Below are 24,539 nucleotides of genomic sequence, written 5' to 3'. Positions count from 1 at the left end.
TCTCTCTTCTATCCAGCAGCCTTTCAAACGCTGTGTTCCACCCAGTCTTCCCTTTTTTTAGCGGTTGCACGTGAGCTCTCCAGATGCATCACCATTATAATCACCCTTTAGGACAGTCTAGTTAAGGGGTTGGCAAACATTTGAGACAGACGAGCCAATCCTGTCCCTCACAACAATTTAAAAATTATTCGAGAGCCATAAAACAAATGAAATCACCCTTATGGGAATAATATCCTTTGAAAAATGTATAAATAAAGCTATGATAGTTTTATTTTCATTTTCAATTTTACTTCAGAGCCACATGTACCCAAAGAGCCACATGTGGCTTGGGAGCCGCAGTTTGCCGACCCCTGGTCTAGTTTAACCAGTCGTTTCTGATAAGTTGCAGTACACAGAACCAGACATAGCCGTGTGGCAGTTGGTGCAGTGGAAAAACTGGGCTGAGCAGTAACACCTAGGTTAAGGTGTCAGCACTACTGCTTATTGTATGATATTGGGCAAGCAGTAACATAGCTGAGCCTCAGTCCCTCATCTATAACATGGGCATAATAAATGCCCTAACAGACAGTATTATTGTGGGTCAGATAAGATGGTAGGGGGCGAAGTGCTCCCTGCCTCAGGCCTGTCAGCTTCCCTCCCCTTGGCTTCCTCCTTCACACTCCCCACATCAGTATATCTTGTTCACTCACCTCCCTTTGCACCTTTGCTCAAGAGTCATCTACTAATTGAGGCCTTTCTTGACCACTGCATTTAAAACTGCATAGAAGAAAAAACACAGGTACTAGACTTATGGACCTTGGGTTCAAAGAGGATTTTATGAATTTGACCTCAAAGACAAGGGAACTAAAAGCTAAAATAAATGAATGGGGCTATATCAAACTAAAAAGCTTCTGCACAGCAAAAGAAACCATCGACAAAATAAAGAGGCAGCCAACCAAATGGGAGAATATATTTGCAAACTATGCCTCCGATAAGGGGCTAATATCCAAAATACCGGGTTGTCGGAAAAGTCATAACGCATTTTTGTAATGAAAAACAGAAAAATACGTCATGACTTTTCTGACAACTCAATATATAAGGAACTCATACAACTCAACAATAAAAAAGCAAAAACAATCCAATTAAAAAATGGGCAGAGGACCTGAATAGATATTTCTCCCAAGAGGACATACAGATGGCCAATAGACATATGAAGAAGATGCTCAACATCACTAATCATCAGAGAAATTCAAATAAAAACCACAATGAGCTATCGCCTCACACCAGTTAGAATGGCTGTCATCAACAAGACAAATAATAAGTGTGGAGAGGCTGTGGAGAAAAAGGAACCCTCATACACTGATGGTGGGAATGCAGATTGGTGCAGCCACTAGGGAAGGCAGTGTGGAGGTTCCTCAAAAAATTAAAAATAGAATTACCATCTGACCCTGCAGTCTCTCTCCTGGGTATCTGAAAACATTTATCTATAAAGATATGTGTGCTCTGATGCTCATTGCAGCTTTATTTACAGTGGCCAAGACATAGAAACAACCAAAGTGTCCTTCAATAGATGATTGGATAAAGAATATGGGATATATACCAGGGCTGGCCGAGTGGCTCAGTTGGTTTAAGAGCGCACGCTCTGAGCAACAGGGCTGCTGGTTCAATTCCCACATGGGCCAGTGACACTCTGAGCTGACACTCTGACCTGAGCTGCTGCTGAGCTGCCAACAGGTGGCAGGATGGCTCAGCTGGTGTAACAACAAGACTGCCTGTTTGATAGTGGGCTCTGCCCGCCCTCAACTAAGACTGAACTCGGCAACTTGAACTGAGCTGCCCCCCAGATGGCTCAGTGGATAGAGCATGCACTCTTAACAACAAGGCTGCTGCTTCCACTCCCGCATGGGATGGTGGCTATGCCCACCTGCAACTAAGATTGAACACAGCACCTTGAGCTTAGAGGCCANCTCAGAGCTGGCATCCCAAGCCAACTCTTAAGCAACGTGCCACTCGGCCAGCCCAAGACACATTTGAAATGATTTTTGATGGAGAATTTTAGGGTTGACTGATATGTAATATTACTTTTTCCTGTCTCACTAGGGAGTCTCTGGGGAGAAGCATCCCTTGTCTACCAGTGCTTTTGGTATTAGTGTGCCTGCATGTGTGTGTTACACATGCATGTGCTGCCGTGGTAATAGATTGAGATGGGTCTCAAAGTAGGCACAAGATAACCTCAGGGCCATCCAGGGAGGCCCATTCCTATCCAGGCTACACTTAATTCCTATCCCCAAGCCTAGGAACTGTATTATAGAAAGAACGTGTGCAGAAAGATGACTATTAAACACACTTGTTAACTGGATATCCTTGAGAAGGCTACAAGATTAGTACATATGGTAGTTCAATGAAGTGCTGAATGTAAAGTGAATGCATAGTGTCTGTTATGCAGAGGTGAATAGCTGAAAAGCAATTTGGGTTAGAGAATATATGTAATTGTTTCCCTGTTTCGTCCATCCGAGGCTCACTGGGACATGACCATTAAACAGCATGTTACCACCTCTACTGTCATTCGGAGAAAGGTTCAAGGGTTGTAATTGATTATGCTCATGCTGAATTGGAGGTTTAGTGTTGGGTGTCACTGAAGAGGGATTTTTACAAATCAGAGAATAATCAGATGAGGCTGCCACGATGAAAAGATGCTCAATATTATGAGGTTATGAGAAATGCATATGGGGGATTTTACAGGGGAAGAGCATGATTGCTCGCTTCAAATCCTTGGAGGATGATTTGGCAAAGTGAATTTTATACTGCTTTGCTTTCAAGGGTGGACCTGGGAGTAATAACCAGAAGTTATAGAGTGTCTGGAAGGAGTTTCTAAGAACTGATCATTAGGTAATCAAATTTTCAGTACTGTAATGTCCATGGAGACTGATTTGGACTCCTGATTCTGTCATTGGGTGACAAACTAGATTATTTCTTCTGACACCAAGCTCTTAAGAGTCCATGCCATATATTCATCAACATAGTTTTGGTGTTTTGTTAAATACATTTTATTGTTTTTGAAATCAATTAAAATAGATTATCTGTGCCAAAATATGGTAATTTAATGTGTTCACATGACTGACAACACAGAAAGATAAAAGGTTTTAGAGTCAAATTGTATCTTCATTTCTACTATATGACTTTGAGAAAGTTACTTCCTGAGCCTCTCTCTGCATATTCATAAAGCAGGGATAATAGCAGTGTATCACAGGATTATTGGGAGGATCAAATATGATAATGGATATAAATCTATGCATACATTATTGTAGCATCCAAATACCGTTATTGAAAGTATTTTTTTTCCTTTTCTATAATATATCATACTATGACTTTCTAAAAGCTTTGAGCACTCTACTGCAGAAATAAAATATAATGGCATCACCTGAGGTTTTTTCCTCAGGTAGAGGCTTCCTTTTATGCTTCAGGTCCAATACTTTCTCAATGAATAATAAATGCCAGTTGATTCAGAATGACCAAAGAGGGATCGCAAATTGACCTAAAATTGTAACTCATTCTCCACCATCTAGAAGTGTCTCCAGATTTCAGTATACAGATGCAACTTTCTATGGTTATTTCTCCTTCTTCACTTTCTATTAATACAGACACATATGCATAAAATGCTTGATCCTGATAAGAGGTATCTGGAATCATTGTGCTTATTAAGAAGTAATTTAAAAGTAACTGTGAGCTTTCCAGTTTAGCTCCCTAATTTTGAAATAGAAAGCATATGTGAATGTGTGTATGTGGCTTGTGTGTGTNCAAATCTATTTTTTAAATGCAAATCTAAGTGGGAAGTAAAAGAAGTATTAAATTTACTTATAAAATGAAGCCCTGTGAGAAGCTATGAAACATTGTCAATTGCTCTCTGAAATGTGTGGTCTCTTTGATGAGACTTAAACGAGTGAGACAGACTAGAATTAGGCCGCTTTTTCAGCATTAAAAATGAGCCCTAAAGAAAATGTTTCTGTGAGGCTGCTTATGCTTTTTTGAGTTCATATCTTAATTGTTCACAGAGGTGTTCTAAGAAGGTGTTACATAATAGCTGCTAGAAAACAAATCTTATTTCCTAATACGTCATTTACAAAACAGGGGTTTTTTTGGATAGGGTCATTTATTTTTTCCAGGGGATTCTGTGTCTCACTACCTCCCCTCTTTAGTCTTACATTTTTTTTTTCTTAAAGCTTGGGCCCTGGCTCTGCTGGTCCCCAGAAGCCAGCGCTCCTCTCTCTCCTGGGATTGGCTGGACCCCTCTCAAATACCCCTTTCTGGTTATTTGGTTTCTGGCTTCATCCTATAATTCCCCTCATGTTATGACATATAACTTTTTCCATTTCCAGAGTGTAGCCTCATAAAGGTTTCAAATTTGTGGATGGAGTTTATGGATTTGAGTTAGGTAGATTATCAGACTTTTTTTTACATACCCTATCAGGACAATACGTTTGTTGTGGTGATAAGGATTATGTGTGAAATACCAGTGTTTTAACTAGGAAACACCTGTACTTCCTCCAATTTATTTTTTTTAATATGTGTAAATAGCAGATACCAGATACCAGAGAAGATTCCAGATACCAGAGAGGATTCTTTCTCTGGATTTACATAGTGGAAGATGATTGCTGATTGTGCTATATACATATGTGAATTTGCATTTCTGAATCAGTGTACTTTTTGCTGACTTATAAAATGTGCTCGATGCGTTTTTCCCATGTGAAATTCTGTAGTGTTCCTTGCCATAATCCAGAGAAAATCTTTCCTATGCCAAAAAAGAAGTACTGAAGAATCCAAAGGGTTGGAGGTATACATAAAGAAAATAGTGTTAAGAGACTACAGACAGTTAAAATCTGTGATCAGTTAACTCAACAAGAGGAAAATGATAGATAGGTGGCTTGTTCTGATGGCAATGAATCAGAAAAAAAAATTTAAGTAAGCATCTTGTCATGCACAGACTCTTATTGCTGGGAATGCTTTTAAAAGCTCCCTTAATAATTAAAGTGGGGAGTTTTGAAATCTGCACTAACTCCTGATTTTTTCATGTAAAATTTCACATGATGTTCATCTGCTAAGCACTTCATAGTACAGTATGTACTGAAACTATAACAGTAATTAGGGAATGTCAGCTGGATCTAATCCAAAACTTGTATGTTAGACTTTGTGTGAGCTTTACTGAAACTAATGATCTAAAATGTCTTGCAATATCTTACTTTTCTGGCATTGCCAGACTTCTGCTGTGCCCCAGACTGATATTTGATAAATGAACTTTCCACCATCATGGTACATGGGGATTTCCTCCTGTACTCAGACAGTCTCTCATCATATTCATTCCAGTGACTTAGGGAACGTTCAGCCAATGTTCTTCAGTTTCTTGCTTTACTGGGAAGCCAAGTACTGTATTTATTGTAGGGTTCACATGAGATAAAATCTGCCTTTCTCCCTTCTAGCTTACCTCTGATCTAAACCTGTATACGAACTAGATTTTATCTTTTTTGTACTTTCTTTGGGAATCTTTTGGTGAAAATTTAAGGGTACACTGTAGAAAGGCATAAGTTTAGAGGTAGTAGATTCACTGGAAGTAGTTAAGAAAGAATGTATCATAAAGTGAAGAGAAAAATGTGACCTTCAGGTTAACTAATTACATTCCCCTCCTACCCATTCTCCCTCCAGTGCCATCCTCGCTAGTGTGTAATTGACAAAGGCAGACTGATAAGAGCCCAGGTTAAGAGCTGGCAAAGCAGCCCCATGTGACTGCCTGACCTATATTGATGTAGTCATTCATTCCTTCATTCATTCATTCACTCACACACTCACTCCAGTATTTATAGAGTGCTTACTATCAGCCAGTCAGCGCTCATGGCATTGGGGATACAATGACTACCCTGTTTCCCTGAAAATAAGACCTAGCCAGAAAGTACGCCCTCGCATGATTTCAGGTGCCAAAATATGGCACCTTGGCATACTGAATATTTTAAGCTGAGGGAGTTTGTGGAAAAGGCATATTTCTCCCTGAAACAGGTCATAAAACCCTCATGTCAGGGGTGCGTGCCCTCCATATCCTGGAGGAATCATGGTACAGCTTTTTCTCCAGCTAGGTCTTACTTTCGGGGAAACATGGTAGTAGCTTGCTGCTTGGTCACATTTGGAAGTTTTTCTGTCCCACATCCAAAATCCACTGTGTCCTTTGCATTAGTGGAAGGAACACCAAACACGTCTGGAAATGGAAAGGTCTGAAGTCCGCAGGTTTAGTGGAATGTGGGGAAAGCAGATTAGAGAACTTGGGAGACAGAATTCTTACTCCATTGACTGTGTTTGCTCGCTTCTGAAAGCACTTTGTTGACAGTTTGAAATTTCTGAGTATGTTTAATGTGCTGTTATTTCATTTTTTATCCCCTTCCCACTCCCCCAAGCTGTTGTGAGCTGATGGTGTGTTATATAGTTCAAGATGTGTCAGCGTTGAGGAGGTGAGCTCCACAGGCTGGAGCTTCTAACCACAACCACAGAATGATTGGGGCAGAGCTGGGAGGCCTCAGTACCCTTCATGGTACATGGGGACTTCCTTCCGTGCTCTTCATTTTTCCTATAATTTCTACTTTGAAAAATAGAGAGTAGGAAATATTTCTGTAAGATTAGTATTAAGACATTTTTATGTCTTACATAGTATGTTTTATAATGTTTGTTGTGGAAAACTTGGAAACTACAGAAAAGTACCAACAAGAAAATAAAAGCAGACTTCCTCAGCTATAGTCAATGTATTGTTGTATTTTGGTGAATAACTTTAGTCTGTTGTCCTCCCTCCTCCTTCCTTCTTCTTTCTGTCCTTCCTTCGTCCCTTTCTGTGTATAAATCTACCAATATATCAATCTCTATGGACATTTTTCCCCTCAAATTTCCAATTTTACTGCATTTACTCTTATGTTTTACTCTGCAATTAACATCATATGGGAAATATATTCCCATGCTTTTAAATATTTTCAAAAACATTTTCAATTCAATTATATAATATGTGACCATTTAATTAGTGAATCTGTATTGTTAGATAAATGTTCAACCTGGGAACAGGTTTTGTTTGGGGGATTTTTTTTTCTTGTAATTATAAAGAATCTTATAAGATTATCAGGTTATCTGTGGGCAAAAAGTTTTGTATGTAGCTCTCCTCATTTTTTTTAAGATAAAATCTTACTGTCAAATCTTAGAACTTGTATTCCTGGGCCAAAGGGGGATAAATATTTGAAGGTGTTTTATACGTATTAGGGAAATGTTCTCCTGCATGGTTATCTAATTCAAACTTCCACCAGTCTTATATAAGAGTGATCTGGGACTTTCTATTTTAGAATTCAGGATTATAATTCAAAACAGCTTCGACAGTTCAGAGAATTGGTTAGTTAACAGCAAATTTAAGTTCAGTTGGGGAAAATGATGCTAGGAGAAATATGACAGATAAAAATTGCCCAAATTCTGTTTGCAGAATAACTGTTTATGCATGCATTGCCTGAAGGAGAATCTTGGGTTTATAGGGAATGTTCCTAGATTTTTCCAAAGACCTGTGGGGGACTTTGGTATGGTAAGGTCTGTTCTCAAATGCAAAGGAAAAGAAAGCCCATGTGAACTAATGCTCTATTCTAAAAGGACTTAAAATTTTATATTTTCATTTAAGAATTCAAAGACACTAAATTCCTTACTAGAGAACATTAAATGTTCATTTTAATTATTTACTATAATTACTTGAGCATAAATTGAATTTTTAAAAAAAGCTTTCTGAAAGTTATACTGATCTTTATTCAATTAAAATGAGAATATGTTTAGGAAGCTTATCTTTTTTTTTTTCCATGAAATTTTAGGGGAAATAGAATTATCTTTATCTACCAAATGTCACATCCCTTGATTTAGCAATGCTGTCCTAAAATAAAAACGGCATATGTTTATAATTGCTCTCTCCCTCTCTCCAAAACATGAGGAAGCAGTTTAAAAAGCCTGACTCTGTTTGGTTGTAGTTCTTTGTGTGTCTTGAGTGTAATTCATACCATAGAAGCCAGTACCAATATATCAATTATCAATCATTTCTATTCACTTATGGTACAATTCTAATTAATGTTTATTTAGACAAGTGACCTTGGGATAGTTATGATCCAGAGGACTTTACTTTATCAATTGACTTTTTTTTTCTGTTTACTGATGTTCAGCATGGTTTTAACACTATTAACAAATCACATACAATGACTTAAAAATCAGAACCGGGATTTTGCTGTTTTTATTATCCAGAGAACTTTGTCCTCTTGTGCTAATAAACAATTTTTAAACTATTTTTCTTTTCTTTTTTAACCTAGATTCCCACCATTCATAATTGAGTGTCAGATCCTTTTCCAACCAAAATACTTTATATAAGTTACTTATTGTTATTGTTATTTTCGATCAGTACTGTAACAATATAATAGTAGACGTACTTCTTTAGGGAGCGTCATCCCTATCTCTGTGCTCTCTGCATACAGTGTGATTTCCTAAAGTACTGAGAGGCAGAGAGTTCACTGCTCCTCATTGGTGATACGACAGATGGAGAATGAACCTGCCAAGTGAAATGTTTGCTGTGAAAGCTAAAATAAGTGGAACTATAATTCTAATCACTTTGTCCGTCTAAACAGTATCTAGTCCTTGGTGTATTCTACACCTGTGAAAGGTTAAAAAAAAGTAGCAGCTGTACTTTACTTTTGGAAAATAATTTATATATATATATATATATATATATATATATATATACACATATACACACACACACACACACACACACATATATATGAAATTTGTACATGTTCCTTGCTGAAAACTAGGAAAATTTAGAGAAGAATAAATAAGAAAGTAAAAATCATCAATAATTTTACGGTAGAAATAAATCCTACTTACATTTTTTGTATTTCTGAATTTTACATAATTTGGGATCCTCCTGTACATATAATTTCATGTCCTCACTTTTTTCCACTCAGCATATGATAAACACTTTCCCATGCTAATAAAAAAAAAAAATCTCTGAACATAGTTTTTAATGGATAAGTAATACTCATTTGTTTACTTAACTATTTGATTATTTCCAGTTTCAAATTATTTTAAAAAAATCATATGATGAAAGTATTGTGCACAAATTTTTGTGTTCATCTCTGATTATAATGAAATAGCATTGTGCTACCTGTTTGAGTGTATGTTTTTAGTGCTAAATTATAGAATATCACATAAGTACACATCATTATAGGTGGGAATAAGTCTGTAAAGACTTTATATTGTGGTATATGAGCTGTTTTTTGAAGGTTGCACAGCCATGGCCTTGGCAGTATAAGAGAGTCAGGGCATTACAACTGGGGAAAATTCATGAGCTGAGATGTGAATGGGAATGTGCTTGGGCTGTGTGCTTCTATTTGTATGTATGTGATCTAACCACAGTGGAAGGATAGGCTTGAGAAACTGAAGGAAATAAAGTTTGAGGTGTAGGGTGAAAATTTGAAATTATTAGAATAGGTGACACAGCCAAAGGTCCTGAATTTTTGGGACCATTATACTTTTAACTCTTTATTAACATTATTTATGTAGCACATAAATATGGGAGGCTCATGAGGGGTTTGTATTTCATTAGGGGTGATGATATTCAACCAATGAATGCGATGATCTGTCATGTTCTCTTCATAAATACATTCACATTGTCAGACTGTGCATGTTTGAAAATGTATGCTTGTGGTGGCAGTTAGAAATCTTTGGGGGTGCAGATTCAGAGCACAGTCATAATTTAAATGACACAAATATTTTAAAGATTGTTCTCAATATACATTGGAGTGATTTGGTTAAAACCAGGAATAGTAGGTAAAGGTCCATTAAGGAATGCAGGGTTAGAAAGCAGGGACTCTAAAATTTAGCAGAATGAGTTGGAGAAGAGGGCTTACATTTAAATAAATGATTTAATCTAGTAGTTCTGATTATAGAGTAGACTCTTCAAAATATAAAATTCGCAGTCATGAATGCTCAATGAACTTAGGGGAAGGGTAGATGAACTCAGTGGGAGCTTTAACAAAGGGATAAGAAACATGAAAACGAAGATAGAAAACATAAAAAAGAACCAATCAGAAATGAAGAATACAATAACTGAAATGAAGAATACATCAGAGGCAATCCACAGTAGGTTAGAAGAAGCAGAGGACTGAATCAGTGATTTGGTAGACAAGGTACCAGAAAACTACTCAATCAGAACAGCAAAAAGAAAAAAGAATTTTTAAAAAATGAGGAGAGTTTAAGGAACCTCTGGAACAAAAAGAGTGCCAACATTCACATAATAGAGGTACCATAAGGAAAAGAGAGAGAACAAGGGATTGAAAACCTATTTGAAGAAATAGTGACTGAAAACTTCCATAACCTGGTACAGGAAATAGACATACAAGTCCAGGAAGTAAAAAGAGTCCCAAACAAGAGGACTGCAAAGAGACCCATACCCAAAACATTGTAATTAAAATGCCAAAAGTTAAAGACTGAGAATCTCAAAAGCAAGAGGAGAAAAGCAATTAGCTACCTACAAGGGAGCTCCCATCAGACTATCAGCTAATTTCTCAACAGACAATTTGCAGGACAAAAGGGATTGGCAGGAATTATTCAAAGTGATTATAAGCAAAGACCTACACCAAAGACCAACTCTACCCAGCCAGGCTATCATTTAGAATTGAAGGAGAGCTAAAGAGCTTCCCAGATAATAAAAAGCAGAAAGAGTTCATCACCACTAAATCAGTATTACACAAAATGTTAAAGGGAATTCTTTCAGAATAATAATAATAATAATAATAATAATAATAATAATAAAGATAAAAATACAAATAATAAAATGGCAATAATTACATGCCGATCAATGATTACTTTAAATATAAATGGATTAAACATTCCAATCAAAAGATATAGGTTGGCTGAATGGATAAAATCCAAGACCCATACAGATGCTGCTTACAAGAGACTCAGTTCAGATCAAAAAACACACACAGACTGCAAGTAAAGGGATGGAAAAAGGTATTTCATGCAAATGAAGTAGCCATACTTATACCAGACAAAATAGACTTTAAAACAAGGACTGTAACAACAGACAAAGAAGGACATTTTATATTGATAAAGGACATAACTCTCATAGACATCAACACACACAACATTGGGACACCAAAATATATATAAAGCAAATATTGATGGACATAAAGGGAGAGATCAACAGTAATATAGTCATAGTAGGGGATGTTAACACCCAGTTCACATCAATGGATAGATCATGCAGACAGAAAATCAACAAGAAAACAGTACCCTTAAATGACACATTAGACCAAATAAACATAATTGATATTTTTAGGACATTTCACCCAACAATCTCACTTCTGGGTATTTATCTGAAGAAATCCAAAACACTAATTCAAAAAGACATATGCACCCTTATGTTCTTTGCAGCATTATTTACAATAGCCAAGATAGGGAAGCTGTAGAAGTATCCATCAGTAGACAAACAGATAAAGAAGAGGTGGTACTTATATACAATGAAATAGTATTCAGTAGCTGTCAAAACAAATGAATCTTGCCATTTGCAACAACATGAGTGAGCCTAGTGGGTATTATGCTAAGTGAAATAAGCCAGGCAGAGTAAGACAAATACCATATTTCACTTACATGTGTAATCTAAAAAAGCCAAACAAATGAACAAACAAAACAAAACAGAAAGAGACTCAATGATACAGACAGATGTATAGACTTATTGGGGTAATTACTTTGTAAGTTATATAAATGTCTAATCACTTTGTTGTATACCTGAAAGTAATATATTATTGTATGTCAACTGTAATTGAAAAACAAAAATTAAAAGTATCAGTTCTACCCCAAATTTGCTGAATATTTGGGGTGATAGACCAGGTATATTTGTGTGTGTGTGTGTGTGTGTGTGTGTATGATACATATACATATATATCATATATAATATATATCCCTCTAGGTTCTGATGTGTGCCTCTGGTTAGAAACTACTGAAAAATTAATGTGTGTTTTTTCCAGCTGAAGAATTTGTCTAACTGTCTGAAACTACTCTTCTGAATCTTAATACACTTAATACTCCTGTGTATGCATGTTTCTTTTGCATATTTTTTTGTACTATTTTCAGTTCCAGGGAAATTTTTTCTGTTACTTGGTGTCAAGTTGTGTTATAAACATATTAATTAGCGTTACTCTGCAAAATCAATTTTGAGCAAATGAAATGTACTGCAGAAGTTAAAAGGAATTTGTTACTTTTTTTCTTACTGAACTATAGGGACAAAAGCCAAGATGGATAATCAAGCATGGTATCTGAGAACCTCAAAGCTGGCTCTGGCCTTGGCAATTATCCGCTCAAAACCAGCAGACAAAAGCAGCCGAGAATACACAGAGCACCTCGCCATGGTGGTGTCTGGGCAGGAGTCGAAGTGGAGATCAAAAGTTGAAGCCTTGGAAGCTGAAGTTCTGCAATTACGTCAAAACCTTCTTCTGAGCAGGATTTGTTCTGGATTGTTTAAGAGTGGTGAGTGTATGAGATTGCCTTTTGGTAATATATCTATCTGTTTTGTTTCACCTTCATAATTATTTACACATTGTTTAGTTTCCTAAAACTAGACTACTTCTTCTTGCCCCATAGAGATTTTTTTACTTCTAGCCATTTATTAGAAGTTTATTGTCACTTCTTAATGAGTGGGACTATGTTAGATGTTGTGTTTTATATTGCTTTGGTATTAAATATTTCATCTAGCAGTCATATATCAATTACCCGCTGTGGAGCAGGCATGTGGTGGGTGGTGTGGACCCAAAAACACATGACAGGAGGGCTGTCCTTGCCATTAAGTACCTTCCATTCTAGCAGGGAAAACAGACCTATAAATAATTAACCCAGTTGTGATAAATGCAATAAGTAAGGAAGTCCAGAGGGGAAGCTATTCATTCTGCCTGGGTTCTTGAAAGGCTTCTCAGGTCTGGCCCTCAAGGATCTGGCCACTAGTCTGTGAGATGGTCACAGAGCAGCAAGAGGCAGGAGATGAACAAAGGCACAGCCAGGGAGTGTACATGTCCGTTCAGGATACTGCCAACATTATATTTCAGAGTGACCAGAACACCATGATGTAGAGATGTGATGGGGGAGAAAGGAAGAGAGGTGAGTTGGGACCATGTTCAGAAGGGCCTTGAATGTCACCCTAAGGGACTGTTTTACTGTTCTCCCTATCAATAAGTTGACCATACAATATATGATTTCTGTAGGGCCCTTTGAGTGTAAAAGGAAAGGAGTATTAATAATTACACTAGCACACTAGGCAAATGCCAGGACTCACTTGAACACACTGGAACATGTGGTCACCTCATTCATCAGGAGTCATCCAACTTTATTGATACAGACGATTGAGCCTCATACTGGGATTGGGAGACATAATTCTGGTGGTTTTTTAAAGAAATGTAATTCAAATATTGTCTATGTCCATGAGTTTTTGTTTCTTTGTTTGTCTTGTTCCTTTGTTGCTTTCAGCTTTATGTCCCACATATCAGTGAAATCATGGTTCTCGACTTTTTCTGTGTGACTTACTTTGCTTAGCATAATAATCTCAAGATCCATCTATGTTGTCGCAGATGGCACTATTTCATCGTTTGTTATGGCAGAATAGTATTCCATTGTGTATATATATATACATCTTCTTTACCCAATCATCTGTCGAAGGACACTTTGGTTGCTTCCTTGTCTTGGCCACCATAAATAAAAGCTGCAATGAACATTGGAGCACATATATCTTTATGGATAAATGTTTTCAGATTTTTTGGGTAGATACCCAGAAGATGGATTGCTAGGTCATATGGTAATTCTACTTTTAATTTTTTGAGGAACCTCCACACTGCCTTCCATAATGGCTGCAACCAATCTGCATTCCCACCAACAGTGTATGAAGGTTCCTTTTTCTCCACAGGCTCTCCAACACTTGTTATTATTTGTCTTGTTGATGATAGCCATTCCAACTGGTGTAAGGTGATATCTCATTAGGGTTTTTATTTGCATTTCTCTGATGATTAGTGATGTTGAGCATCTTTTCATGTCCTCTTTAGAGAAATGTCTATTCAGGTCCCCTGCCCATTTTTAAATTGGATTGTTTGTTTTTTATTGTTGAGTTGTATGAGTTCCTTATATATTTTGGATATTAGCTCCTTATTGGAGGTGTGATTTATAGATGATGTATTACAGAATTGTACATTTGAAACCTATATAACTTTGCTAACTGTTGTCACCCCAATAAACTTTAATTAAAATAAATAAAGAAAGAAAGAAAGGACAGCCAAAAAACAGAAAGAAAACAAAAATATAAATCAGATCATGTTACTGCTCTGTGGAAAAACTTTCCCTGGCTTCCAGTTCTTCCTAACATTAAATCCAGATTTATGATCTGGATTTAATTTAATTTATAATGCTGTGTGTGATTTCACCTCTACTCACCTCATCTCATACAATCTCCCTGTTCCAGTCACCGTAGGCCTCCTTCCAGTCCTTGAAGGCCCTTCTTTTCTTGCCTTGATCTTTGTTATGCTCCTATCTTTGGCTCTCTTTGTGACTTCCCTTTCTAGATGTAGTAGTCTAAATAACACCTCATCAGTGTCTACTCTATACACATAGTACCTCCTATCAGTTATTCTTTACCCAAACACTCTGTATGGATTATCTATTTGTTTGTTTACTGGATTGTTGCCTAATCTCCTGAACTAGAGTCTAAAATCACTGAGTGTGTCTTTGATTTGCTCAGCCCTCTCTACTAAATGCCCATTCAAAAGCCTGACACACAGAAGGTACTCAATAAATATTTGTCAAATGGAAGTGGAGCACAGAGGATGTTTTGGCTATAGCAGTGATTGGAGGCAAGGAGACAAGTTTTAAAAGCATTTACCAAAGCCAATATGAAGAACGATGAGTTGAACTAGATCGATGATAGTGGGAGCTAAAAGTAGGTCAGACAGATAGGAGTGATTTCAGAATAGACACTTCAGACACGTGTGAATGATTTCAGAAAGTGGTTAAGGGAGATAGAGGCATTATCTCATAGGAAAATTGAGGTTTCCAATCCTGGTTATTGAATTGATAGTGATGCTTTGACTCCAGATAGTAAACACAGAAGTAAGCTTATAGGATAAAAGTTGAGTCCAGGTTTATCTGAGTATAGGCTAATCCCTGAAGATACAGTGATTACCTTGAAAGAAGGCAGAAGTATGGTCCTAAAACTCACAGGGGGTGAGCAGGCTGGAAATATGGCCACAGACTTAGGATTCATTGGCATTTAAATAATAGTTGATGTTATAGTTATAAATGAGACTCACAGGGAGAATAGAGCTGAAGGGTGGGGGTACTGCAGGTTCCCACATTCCCGGGGGAGGGCAGAGGGAAAGGAGTCATTGACAAGAACGTGACTGTTACATTAGGGGCGTGCAGGTGGCGTGCACACATGACTGCTGTGCGTAATAGGGTCCTCACGAACTTTAGTGTTGGGGATTATCAGGAAACTCGCTAACCTAATACCCAGATATTACTAAAATGTCACTGTTGTGTGAACAATAATAGTGTTATATGATGTATAGCCACATTTTATCCTCTCTAGAGTCTTTCTAGGTAATGGTACCCTGTGAAGACAAACATAATCAATTTCTTAATTTTTTTGTGTGTGTGAAGTTATACAGTTGATATAATGGCACACATGTAAAACTTTCCAGTGATCTTAAAGTGTGACAATCATACATATCGGTGGTCTCAAAAACTGTCGTTTACCATGAGGGGTCTACGAGTGTTTATAGCACTGATACAGTGGTATGTTATTATTTGTTTGCAACATGAGTGTGCTGAACAGTGAGAGCCCAGGGGATGCCTTGCGCTTATACTGAAAACTCTCACTTGCAGTGCCTGTGAGAGAAATTTTCAAACATCATGTAACGAAAATCAGTTTTACTCGCAGCAGGAGTGTCAGGTAAAGCATTTCATTGCGGATGTTGGAAATAATCTGTTTCTCCATCTGTTAGCTTAAACTTGAATAATGAGGAATAAATGGCTAGCTTCAGATGAACAGAGCCACTATTAAAGGAGAAAGAAAGAAAAAAAAACCTAAGGGGGTATTAGATTGATAGGGAAATAAAGGAGGAACACAGCTGTTATTGAAAGACATGCAATTTGAAAGACTGACGTGCCTTGCGTGAAGAAAACCCCATACCTGAAAATAAAAACTATATTATAGATGTATTTATATTATTAAATATTTATTTCTGGAATATCCAGCGTTGCTCTACATGTGCAACTGTTCTCAAGTGTTTAGAGACAGCAGGCCCTCAATAAATGTTGAATGGAATACTTCATGACAGATTGAGCGGCTGGGGAACTTAATTTACAGCATCAACTACCCACTGAAGCAACTGAACAACCCAGAATTAAATAAAGCAGAGCTGCAGTGGTGAAGTAAACAAATAAGAAAGTATGATATAATTTTTACAGCATTTTAGGAACTCAGCTACTTCTTTGATTTATTTTTCTACAGCTTCTTAAAGAGAAATATACTTTATTTATTAGTAAGGGACTAGACTGTACAGAGAAGGGGTAAATAAAACTTGCTCTTACAATTATGCTACATACTTATTTTACTTACATGTAAAATAAGTAGTGGAAGAGAGAAAAGAAGGCAGGCAGGAAGGGAGGAGAGCTCAAAGAAGCCCAGATATCCAGTGACACATTTCTCAAAATCATTTTGGTGGTGCGTAGACACAATGAGTTGTCTACTCCATATCCAGCTCTCTTCTTCCTTACTAAAGCCCTCCTCTTTTCTTTTGGTGGAGATGTGCTCATGCCCAGTGGGTGAATCTATGAAAGGCGTGGACTTGTTTTGCCAATATTGTTCTAAGGTTGGGCAGGGGCCAATGAAAGGTAAAAAGCAATGTTCTGAGCTTTTGATAAAGATTTGTTTCTTTGTATAAAGAGACTGAGGCTCACGAAAGAGAACAATTAAAAATCTTTTTTTTACCTCAAACACTTGTTTCACTGACATGTGAAGATATGATGCCTGGAACTGTGGTAGCCATTTTGTAACTGTGAGGTGATATTGAAAAATTAATGGCAGCATGCTAAGTATGGTGAATAGTAGGATGAGAAGAACCAGGGTCCTTCTCAACATTGCTGAGAAGTCAAAGCAACGCTAGGGTTACTTTATTAGGAATTTTTAAAAAGGTAGAACACAGAATTGTTATCCATGTATTCTCTTCCTTGTATCTGAGCACATCCTAAATATACTATACAGCGGGGAAGGGGTGGGAGTCATGAATAAATTAGAGCGGCGCTACTTTTTCTCCCAAGAATCTTTTTGATCTATAGGAGAGAGAAAAACTATGTTCTTTAATCTAGAACAGCTTCTTAAAGATGGCTTCATAATGTTGATAAGGATTTCGTCTAGGTCTGAGTAGGTGGGTGAGTGAGACCCAGAGAATAGACTGGCCAGGAAAGTGTTAGTAGCTTTTCTTAAATGAAGGGGACGTGGTGAAAGAGCAGGGTCTTGTTAGTGGGATAAATGGCGTAGAGCTTCAGTGAGCAGATTTGGGATTAAAATAGTGTGTGTGTGGCAAGGGGAATCCGGACAATTGCTATTATACAGCAGTTAGGTAGCCACAGAAGAGACGTAGATGGATGGAGTGTAGGGTATATGCTTTTGCCCCGACAATTTCACATACTCCGTGTCTTCGTAAGTAATAGATAGGCTACTGGATGAGCAACTGGCTCGAGTGAAAAAAGTAAGAGAATCAACCCAAACTAATTCATTGATCTACATGTTTATTTGGTAATGTTCATTGAATATAGAGCTCATGTACAGAGAGAGTGCTTGGGGTGGGTGGTGGTGGTGTGCAGAGCAGCACAATTAGTTTAGGTTGAACTTAGCTCTTCCAAGTTTAGGGTCCCGTGAAACAGCCGACCCAACCACGTAGCCTTAGGAGCTTCCCTACCCTTCCAGCTGACAGCGCTTAAGCTAGTCCACCTCCCTCCCTGTTGTCCCCCTTGACTGCTTTATAACCTGAGGATTGAATCTTTAGGATTCCATTGCCTGCCCCAGACCCTGCTTCTCCTCTTGTGTGACTCTGAATTTAGGAAAAGGTTTTTCACTAGACGTGTTGACCAGGGGTCAGAACAGCAGCTGGAAGGGCTCAGTTGGTTAAGAGCTCGCTCAAGAGTTTGAGCTCTGAGCAACAGCGGTTCGATGCCTGGCCCGAGCTAAGCTGCCACTGAGCTGCCAATAGGTGGCAGGATGGCTCAGCTAAAGAGAGAGAGAGAGAGAGAGAGGAGAGAGAGAGAGAGAGAAAGAGAAAGAGAAAGAAAGAGAAAGAAAGAGAAAGAAAGAGAAAGAGAAAGAAAGAGAAAGAAAAGCAGCTGGATATCCCAGCCGCCCGTGTGCACCTTGCTGGACCCATTGTGGACCTTGTCTTTGTCTCTTGATGGCTGGTCTTCTCTTCTCTCAGCCTCTATCCCATTTCTTTGTTCTTTTCACCTTGTCCCAGACCATGTACTGAGGAGACATCGCAGATAACTGACTGGCAGTCACATCTGGGGAGCTCAGCATTTGTATGTTGGGGCATTCATAGTTTTACAGATGCTGAAAGAACATGGAAAATGAATGCATAAGCGTTTCCTTCTTAGTTTTCACATAAGCCCTTCTAATATAAATTGTTAAACATAATGATGGAAATTTGCTTAAAATTCCATTTGATTTAAAACACACATGTGTAATGTACATAAACATACAAGACTGTGCCCTTAATTTAGTATTGATTCTAATGAAAGTCTCCAAAATAATTTAAAGTAAATTGATCATTAGACATTAGACATGTTTTTACTCATTATATAAAAGTTGAACTAATCTTTTGATATTAGAGATCATTAGCATACAAAGAAATTAAAGTTAACACAGCTCAGAATATTAAATGGCTTTAATAGTGACAAGGCAATAATGTAGAAACGTAATCATCTTAGTTACCATAACAGGAGCTGACTCTGGTAGGAATGGTGTGTGGAGGTTGGAAGTAAGAAGAGCCAAAAAATACTGGTGTAGGTATTGGGCAGGAAAGAAACCAGGTGCTTCAGAGGCTGGGCTTCGGTGATGGCAGCTGAGCATCCTACAGTATTCAGTGTCCCAAATGGAAATCATCAGTCCTCCCAAACCTCTTCCTTGTACCAGGCTCTCAATGTCATTGCATGATGATACAGCCATCTTCTGTGCCAAGGCTGGGTTCCAGGACAGAATGTATCTTTCATGCCCAGGTAATCCCCTATGTAGGTTTACTGTACTTTCTGTGTATCTCTGGATTCTCTCCTCTTGTCTCCATTTCCAGGGCTACTTCCTTGGTCTTGCCTGGTTTATCCCCATTAGACTCAATGCTTATAGTTGTAGCACTGCTGCTTTCAAATCTAGATTGCAGCCCAGTCCCAAGTCTTCTCTTTTACTTTAGATATACCCACAATTGTTGAAATGAGCTACGACATTCTCCACACTTTAGCTCTTGCTTACCTCTCTAGCCCAACCTCTCACCACTTATGTCCTCCACATTCTGCACTGCGACACATGGAATTTTTTTCCACTTATTTGAATTCACCTTATTTTCTTTCACTTCTAGGCTTTTACACTTGTCATTTCTCTCTGTAGGATATGTTCTTCCTCTCTTTTTTGTCTGGCTGTACAAACGTAGTTTGTACGTTCTTTTCTAATGTAGTTTTAATGTCCCTTCTGCCTTACCTGACATCCTCCCTAGAGTATATAATTAGATTCCCCTGCTAGGGAGCCTCATACTATCCTCTACTTTTCACAGCATTTGTGAGCTTAATGTTAATTGTTTAAGCAGCCTGTCTACCTCTTAGGACCTAAACTCCATGCTTATAGGACTCTGTCTTTTCTCATCAGTACTGTATTCCTAGGGTTAGCATAGAGCCTGTCACTAAGTGGGGGTGGGGACAGGCTTGGGGATATTCGTCAGATGAATAATTTTAGACATGGCATATGTGAGTGTTAATATTCTGAATAAAATGGCCTTGTAGATCTGTTGTTTCTGGAGGTCTACAAACCTCTATAGTGATGAGAGGGAGACCCAGAGAGCAAGACCCAGCATCCTAGGGAAGGAGACCCACTAAGGCGGGATGAGTTTCAGGGAGCCATGTATGTATACAGTGGTTTAATCAGAACAGAAGAAATGAAGAGTGACAGTGCTGACTTCCAATCTCAGGAACAAAAGCTAAAGCTATTCAAAATACTTTTGCATTTTTAGGTCTTTGCTCAATGGGATTTTTTAAAAAAAAATAGTTTGACCTGTAGCAAGTTTTAATCTAGCCCTTATACTTAGGATTATATTTATTTTTTGCAGGTTTTGTCTGCATTTTTTAAATGCCCTGCTGTTTTTCTGAATTTGAATTTTAAGGTTCTGTTAGAAATCTAAAGGTAACTTGAGGTTTCTGGATTTAATTTTTGGATCACAGACATCCTGAAATTTATGTTTTAGAATAAGTTCAATATGCAGTGAATAGAATCAAGGTCGATAGTTCTAGATTATAGTTTGTACTGGGAAAATTAAAGGAATAATATTGATTCCATTATCAGAACAAAAAAGAAATCCGATAAATAGGGTAAATGGGAGTAGGTTTGGGATTCTGCATTTCTGATAAGCTCCAAGGTGATGTCCATCCCTGCTGATCTGAAGACCACAGTTTGAGTGGCCAGGGACTGTGGACTATTTGGTGGACGAGAGGTTGTCTCCTAAGGGAAGGGAAAAAGAAAGGGTGGTAGTTGGAGAGGGTACAAGGTGGAGGGAAAATTCTTTTGTTGTTAAGTTGGGAAGATATCAGCACATTGGTACTTTTGTGGGAAGGAATTCACAGAGGAAAGTGGAAAATGCAAAAGGAAGCGCATTATGCTTTCTTATAAAGAAATCATAGGTGGCTTTGGGCCTAAAACCCAGAAGAAATATGGAGCACAGATGGAGACACTGGTCCAGGACCTCAAGAAGGCACCACCATCTCTTCTGAGACTCTGCTGAGGTAGCAGTAGGTGCCCTTTTATTCCTGTTTTTGATGAGTTCATTTCTGGTAGCTCTTCAAGGAGTTCTTTAAAGTTCATTTTTTCCCCCACATATTCCTCCTTCAGTGCCCATTATTCCTAAACCTGTCTTCTGGCCCTGTTGCTTAATTTTTCAAACTGCCTTTAGATTTTTCATTCTTACATTTTTTTCTCTGCTGCTTCAACTCTTGTCTAAGAAGTTGGTCCCACCTCTGGTGTTTGTTGTAGTAAAGGAAATGAGGAAACAGAAGTAAGTAACTTGCTTCAAGTTAAATGGATAAGTAAAAGGAGTGCAATTCCTCTAGGATCCCAGCATGATGCCTTTCTAGTACTTCAGGGTGTTTTCTTAAACCTGTGATTCTCAAAGTGTGCTCTTCAGACCCGCTGCCTCAGCATCTGGTGGGAACTTGTTAAAAATGCAGATTATCAGATCCCACCCCTTATTTACCTGAATCAGAAACCCTGGGTGTGGGTCCAAAAACCTCTGGCTTAATAAGCCCTCCAGGTGGTTCCGATGAAAACTGAAGTTTGAGCACCACTGATTTAAACAAATAAAATTGAAATATATGTTCAGGTAGCATAAGACCTCTCCAGAAAGGGATCAGTAGATACCTATTCATCCCCCATCCAAAATATCTGAGTGTTATGAATCAGGAGGGATTTGTAGGTCCGCCTCTGAAAGATTATTATTTTTTTTTACTTTACAGAGGAGAATTTTATATTATTTTTAATTTTGCCTTTTAAAATTATAGTTGGCATTCAATATTATATTAGTTTCAGGTATACAGCATAGTGGTTTGACATTTATATAACTTATGATGTGACCCCCTGATAAGTCTATTGCCCATCTGACACCATACATAGTTATTACACCACTATTGACTATATTCCCTATGCTGTACTTTATATCCCTGTGTTACAAAATAGTCACGGGGATGAAAGATTTTTTTAATACCAACTGATAATATTTAGCTCCGGTCACCAAAGAATTGAGAAAGTGTTCATTTAGGCCTGGTTGACTCAGGCAGGTAGTAAAAATAGAGAAAAATGAACAAATAAAAAACAGTAACATTAACATGACCCTAACAACTATGTTTGATACCATTCCATATTGTTCAATGAAATGTGTATTTAAACATAATAGGAATCCAAGGATTGTATAAGTTTTTGTTCTAGGAGAACTTCTCTCTTCCCTCTTTATCCCTCTTCCCCTCTCTCTCTCCCTCCATCCTTACTTCCCTCCTCCCTTCCTAATAAGCACCCATATGTGCCACGATAGAGGATTCTGAATATAAGCTGTTTTTTACTGGCATATAAGATGTGCAGTTATGTGAGACAGCACCCTCTCCCCCCGCTTTTTTGCAGGGAAAACATCCTTATTTATATTTATTTCAAGTAATTTAAAAGACATTTTGTGGGGAATTTTTTGGACAGACATGTAGAATACTGCATACCAGAAATCAGTAGAAAAACCTTAAATTTGATTAAATTATACTATTATACCAATCCTTATAAAGTAACATTGCTGAAAAGAAATATAATGCTAGCATGTTGCAGGCAATAAGACAAGACACATTTACTCATAATCAAGTTTTCTATCATGCACTTGGAACTGTGAACACACATACTGGCATTATATTCTGGCTCGTATTGAGAGCTCAACTAGCTAACCTTGATATAAAGTAAATTTAAATGAATTCCTAAGTGGAATAATATGGAGACAAAGCACATGTGTCAGCAAAAGTGGTACAAAACCAGCAGTGCTTGGGAGCAAATCTCTAGAGGGAGGTCCAGTGTGTGGGGGACACACCTCGGTGGTTTGCATGGTAGCACTCATACCAGGAGGGGCATTACACTTTTCTTATACTGCTGGTAAAGTGTGGTCTTTTAGTTGAAGCTCTTGTTTTGGAAACATGATTTACATAAATGTTAAAATTTATTGCTCATAAGTATTTCTTAGTGTGAAAATTAAATACATCGGAGAGCGCCTCCACTGTGGGGTATGTGTGCTGTGAAGAAGATAACTGAGGTAGTGAGCTGCTCCCAGCAATTGAGCAAATCCATTGTTTCGCAACATCAATTACTTTATGGTAAGCGTGTGGTAATTTTTCTTGGTTTTGGTCTCTGCCATTTCAGAGAGAATTATTGCCTATGTGTCTTTAATCCATTCAAACTGTGTCTGCCAAGCGTTGTGCTTTGCAATAAACAAGATGAAGGCTGCTTCTCAAGAAAGCTGGTTTTTACACTTTCAAAATCCTGCCTCTAAAAATTTCTCATTGTTCTTTTAATTGATAAGTCACATAAAGAACACAGACTAAGTTGCTTTTGTGCCCACCCTCGGAGCTTGATTCGGTGAGCTCTTACACACAGTCTTTCAAAGATGTTTCTTGGCTTGACATTTAAATTACCATCTCTGATTAAGCTTGTAAATATTTGTAGTATAAATAATTGTCATGGGCTAAGGCGGGATTGTCTATGTAAAATGTAATGTAATACATACAAACAATGTTAATAATTTACATTAGTTTGACAAATAACCACTTGGTGAAAAAATAACTGGTAAAAATTTAAATAATGCTTCTGATTCTTCTATATACTTTTTTATTGTATTTGAAGTTCTTACAAATTTATCCATAAAGCAGAATATTGCAGAATTTTGGCATCTTTCCTCCCTTCTTTTGTTATCCTAATGACAGATCCCTTTTATCCTGTAATTTAGTAGAGTTTATTCATTCTTTCTGTAAAATAATATTTTTGATAGAATGATCTTATTCTTTGACACAGATTATACAAATTAGATGGCATTTTGCATATTTTAATACCTAATTTTGCTAATAATTGTGCTTTTAATAACTCTGAAGTTATTTCTACCTGTGTATTTTGTGAAGTGTTTATCCTCATCTGGATTTTTTTTTTGTTTCTACCATTTATTCATTCATCATCTTTTGTGGTGGTGGTGGTGAATATGCATAACATAATATTTATCACTTTAACCATTTATTTTATTTTTTTTATTTTTTTATGGGTTGATAGCTCTTCTTTTTTTTTATTGTTAGTTTCAGGTGTAAAGAACAATGCAATAGTTACCCTTTTCACCCTCACAAAGTAACAACCCCCCTCCCCCCATCTATTGCCCTCCCATCCCCGATATCATGCTTATCTATTACAATTCCATTGATTTCATTCCCACTCTCTACTCCATGTCCCGAGACTATATGTATATATAATTATAGTTGACATACTATATTATTCAACATCACTTTAACCATTTTTAAATTGATGGTTCACTGACACTAAGTACTGTCACACTGTTGTAGAACCATCACTGCCATCCATTTCCAGAACTGCTTTTTTTTTTTTTTTTTTAGTTTCAGGTATAGAATACAACATAATAGACATTTACACCCCTCACAAAGTGATAACCTCCCTC

At 37.5% G+C, this 24,539-nt stretch overlaps 1 protein-coding gene across 2 annotated transcripts in view; it reads left to right on the top strand.

Moving 5' to 3' along the window:
- MEI4 (meiotic double-stranded break formation protein 4) overlaps nt 1-24,539 on the top strand; it is a 188,589-nt gene that overhangs the window by 17,604 nt on the left and 146,446 nt on the right. For both annotated transcript variants that reach the window (XM_019628268.1, XM_019628267.1), the window contains exon 2: nt 12,304-12,549. In XM_019628268.1, the coding sequence (XP_019483813.1) occupies nt 12,304-12,549 (246 nt within the window). The remainder of the gene's footprint in view (nt 1-12,303; nt 12,550-24,539) is intronic.

This window comes from Hipposideros armiger, unplaced genomic scaffold (assembly GCF_001890085.2).
Source record: "Hipposideros armiger isolate ML-2016 unplaced genomic scaffold, ASM189008v1 scaffold_775, whole genome shotgun sequence".
Classification (NCBI taxonomy): domain Eukaryota; kingdom Metazoa; phylum Chordata; class Mammalia; order Chiroptera; family Hipposideridae; genus Hipposideros; species Hipposideros armiger.
Note: the sequence above shows the minus strand (reverse complement) of the source record. Positions and strands in the feature narration are given on the sequence as shown.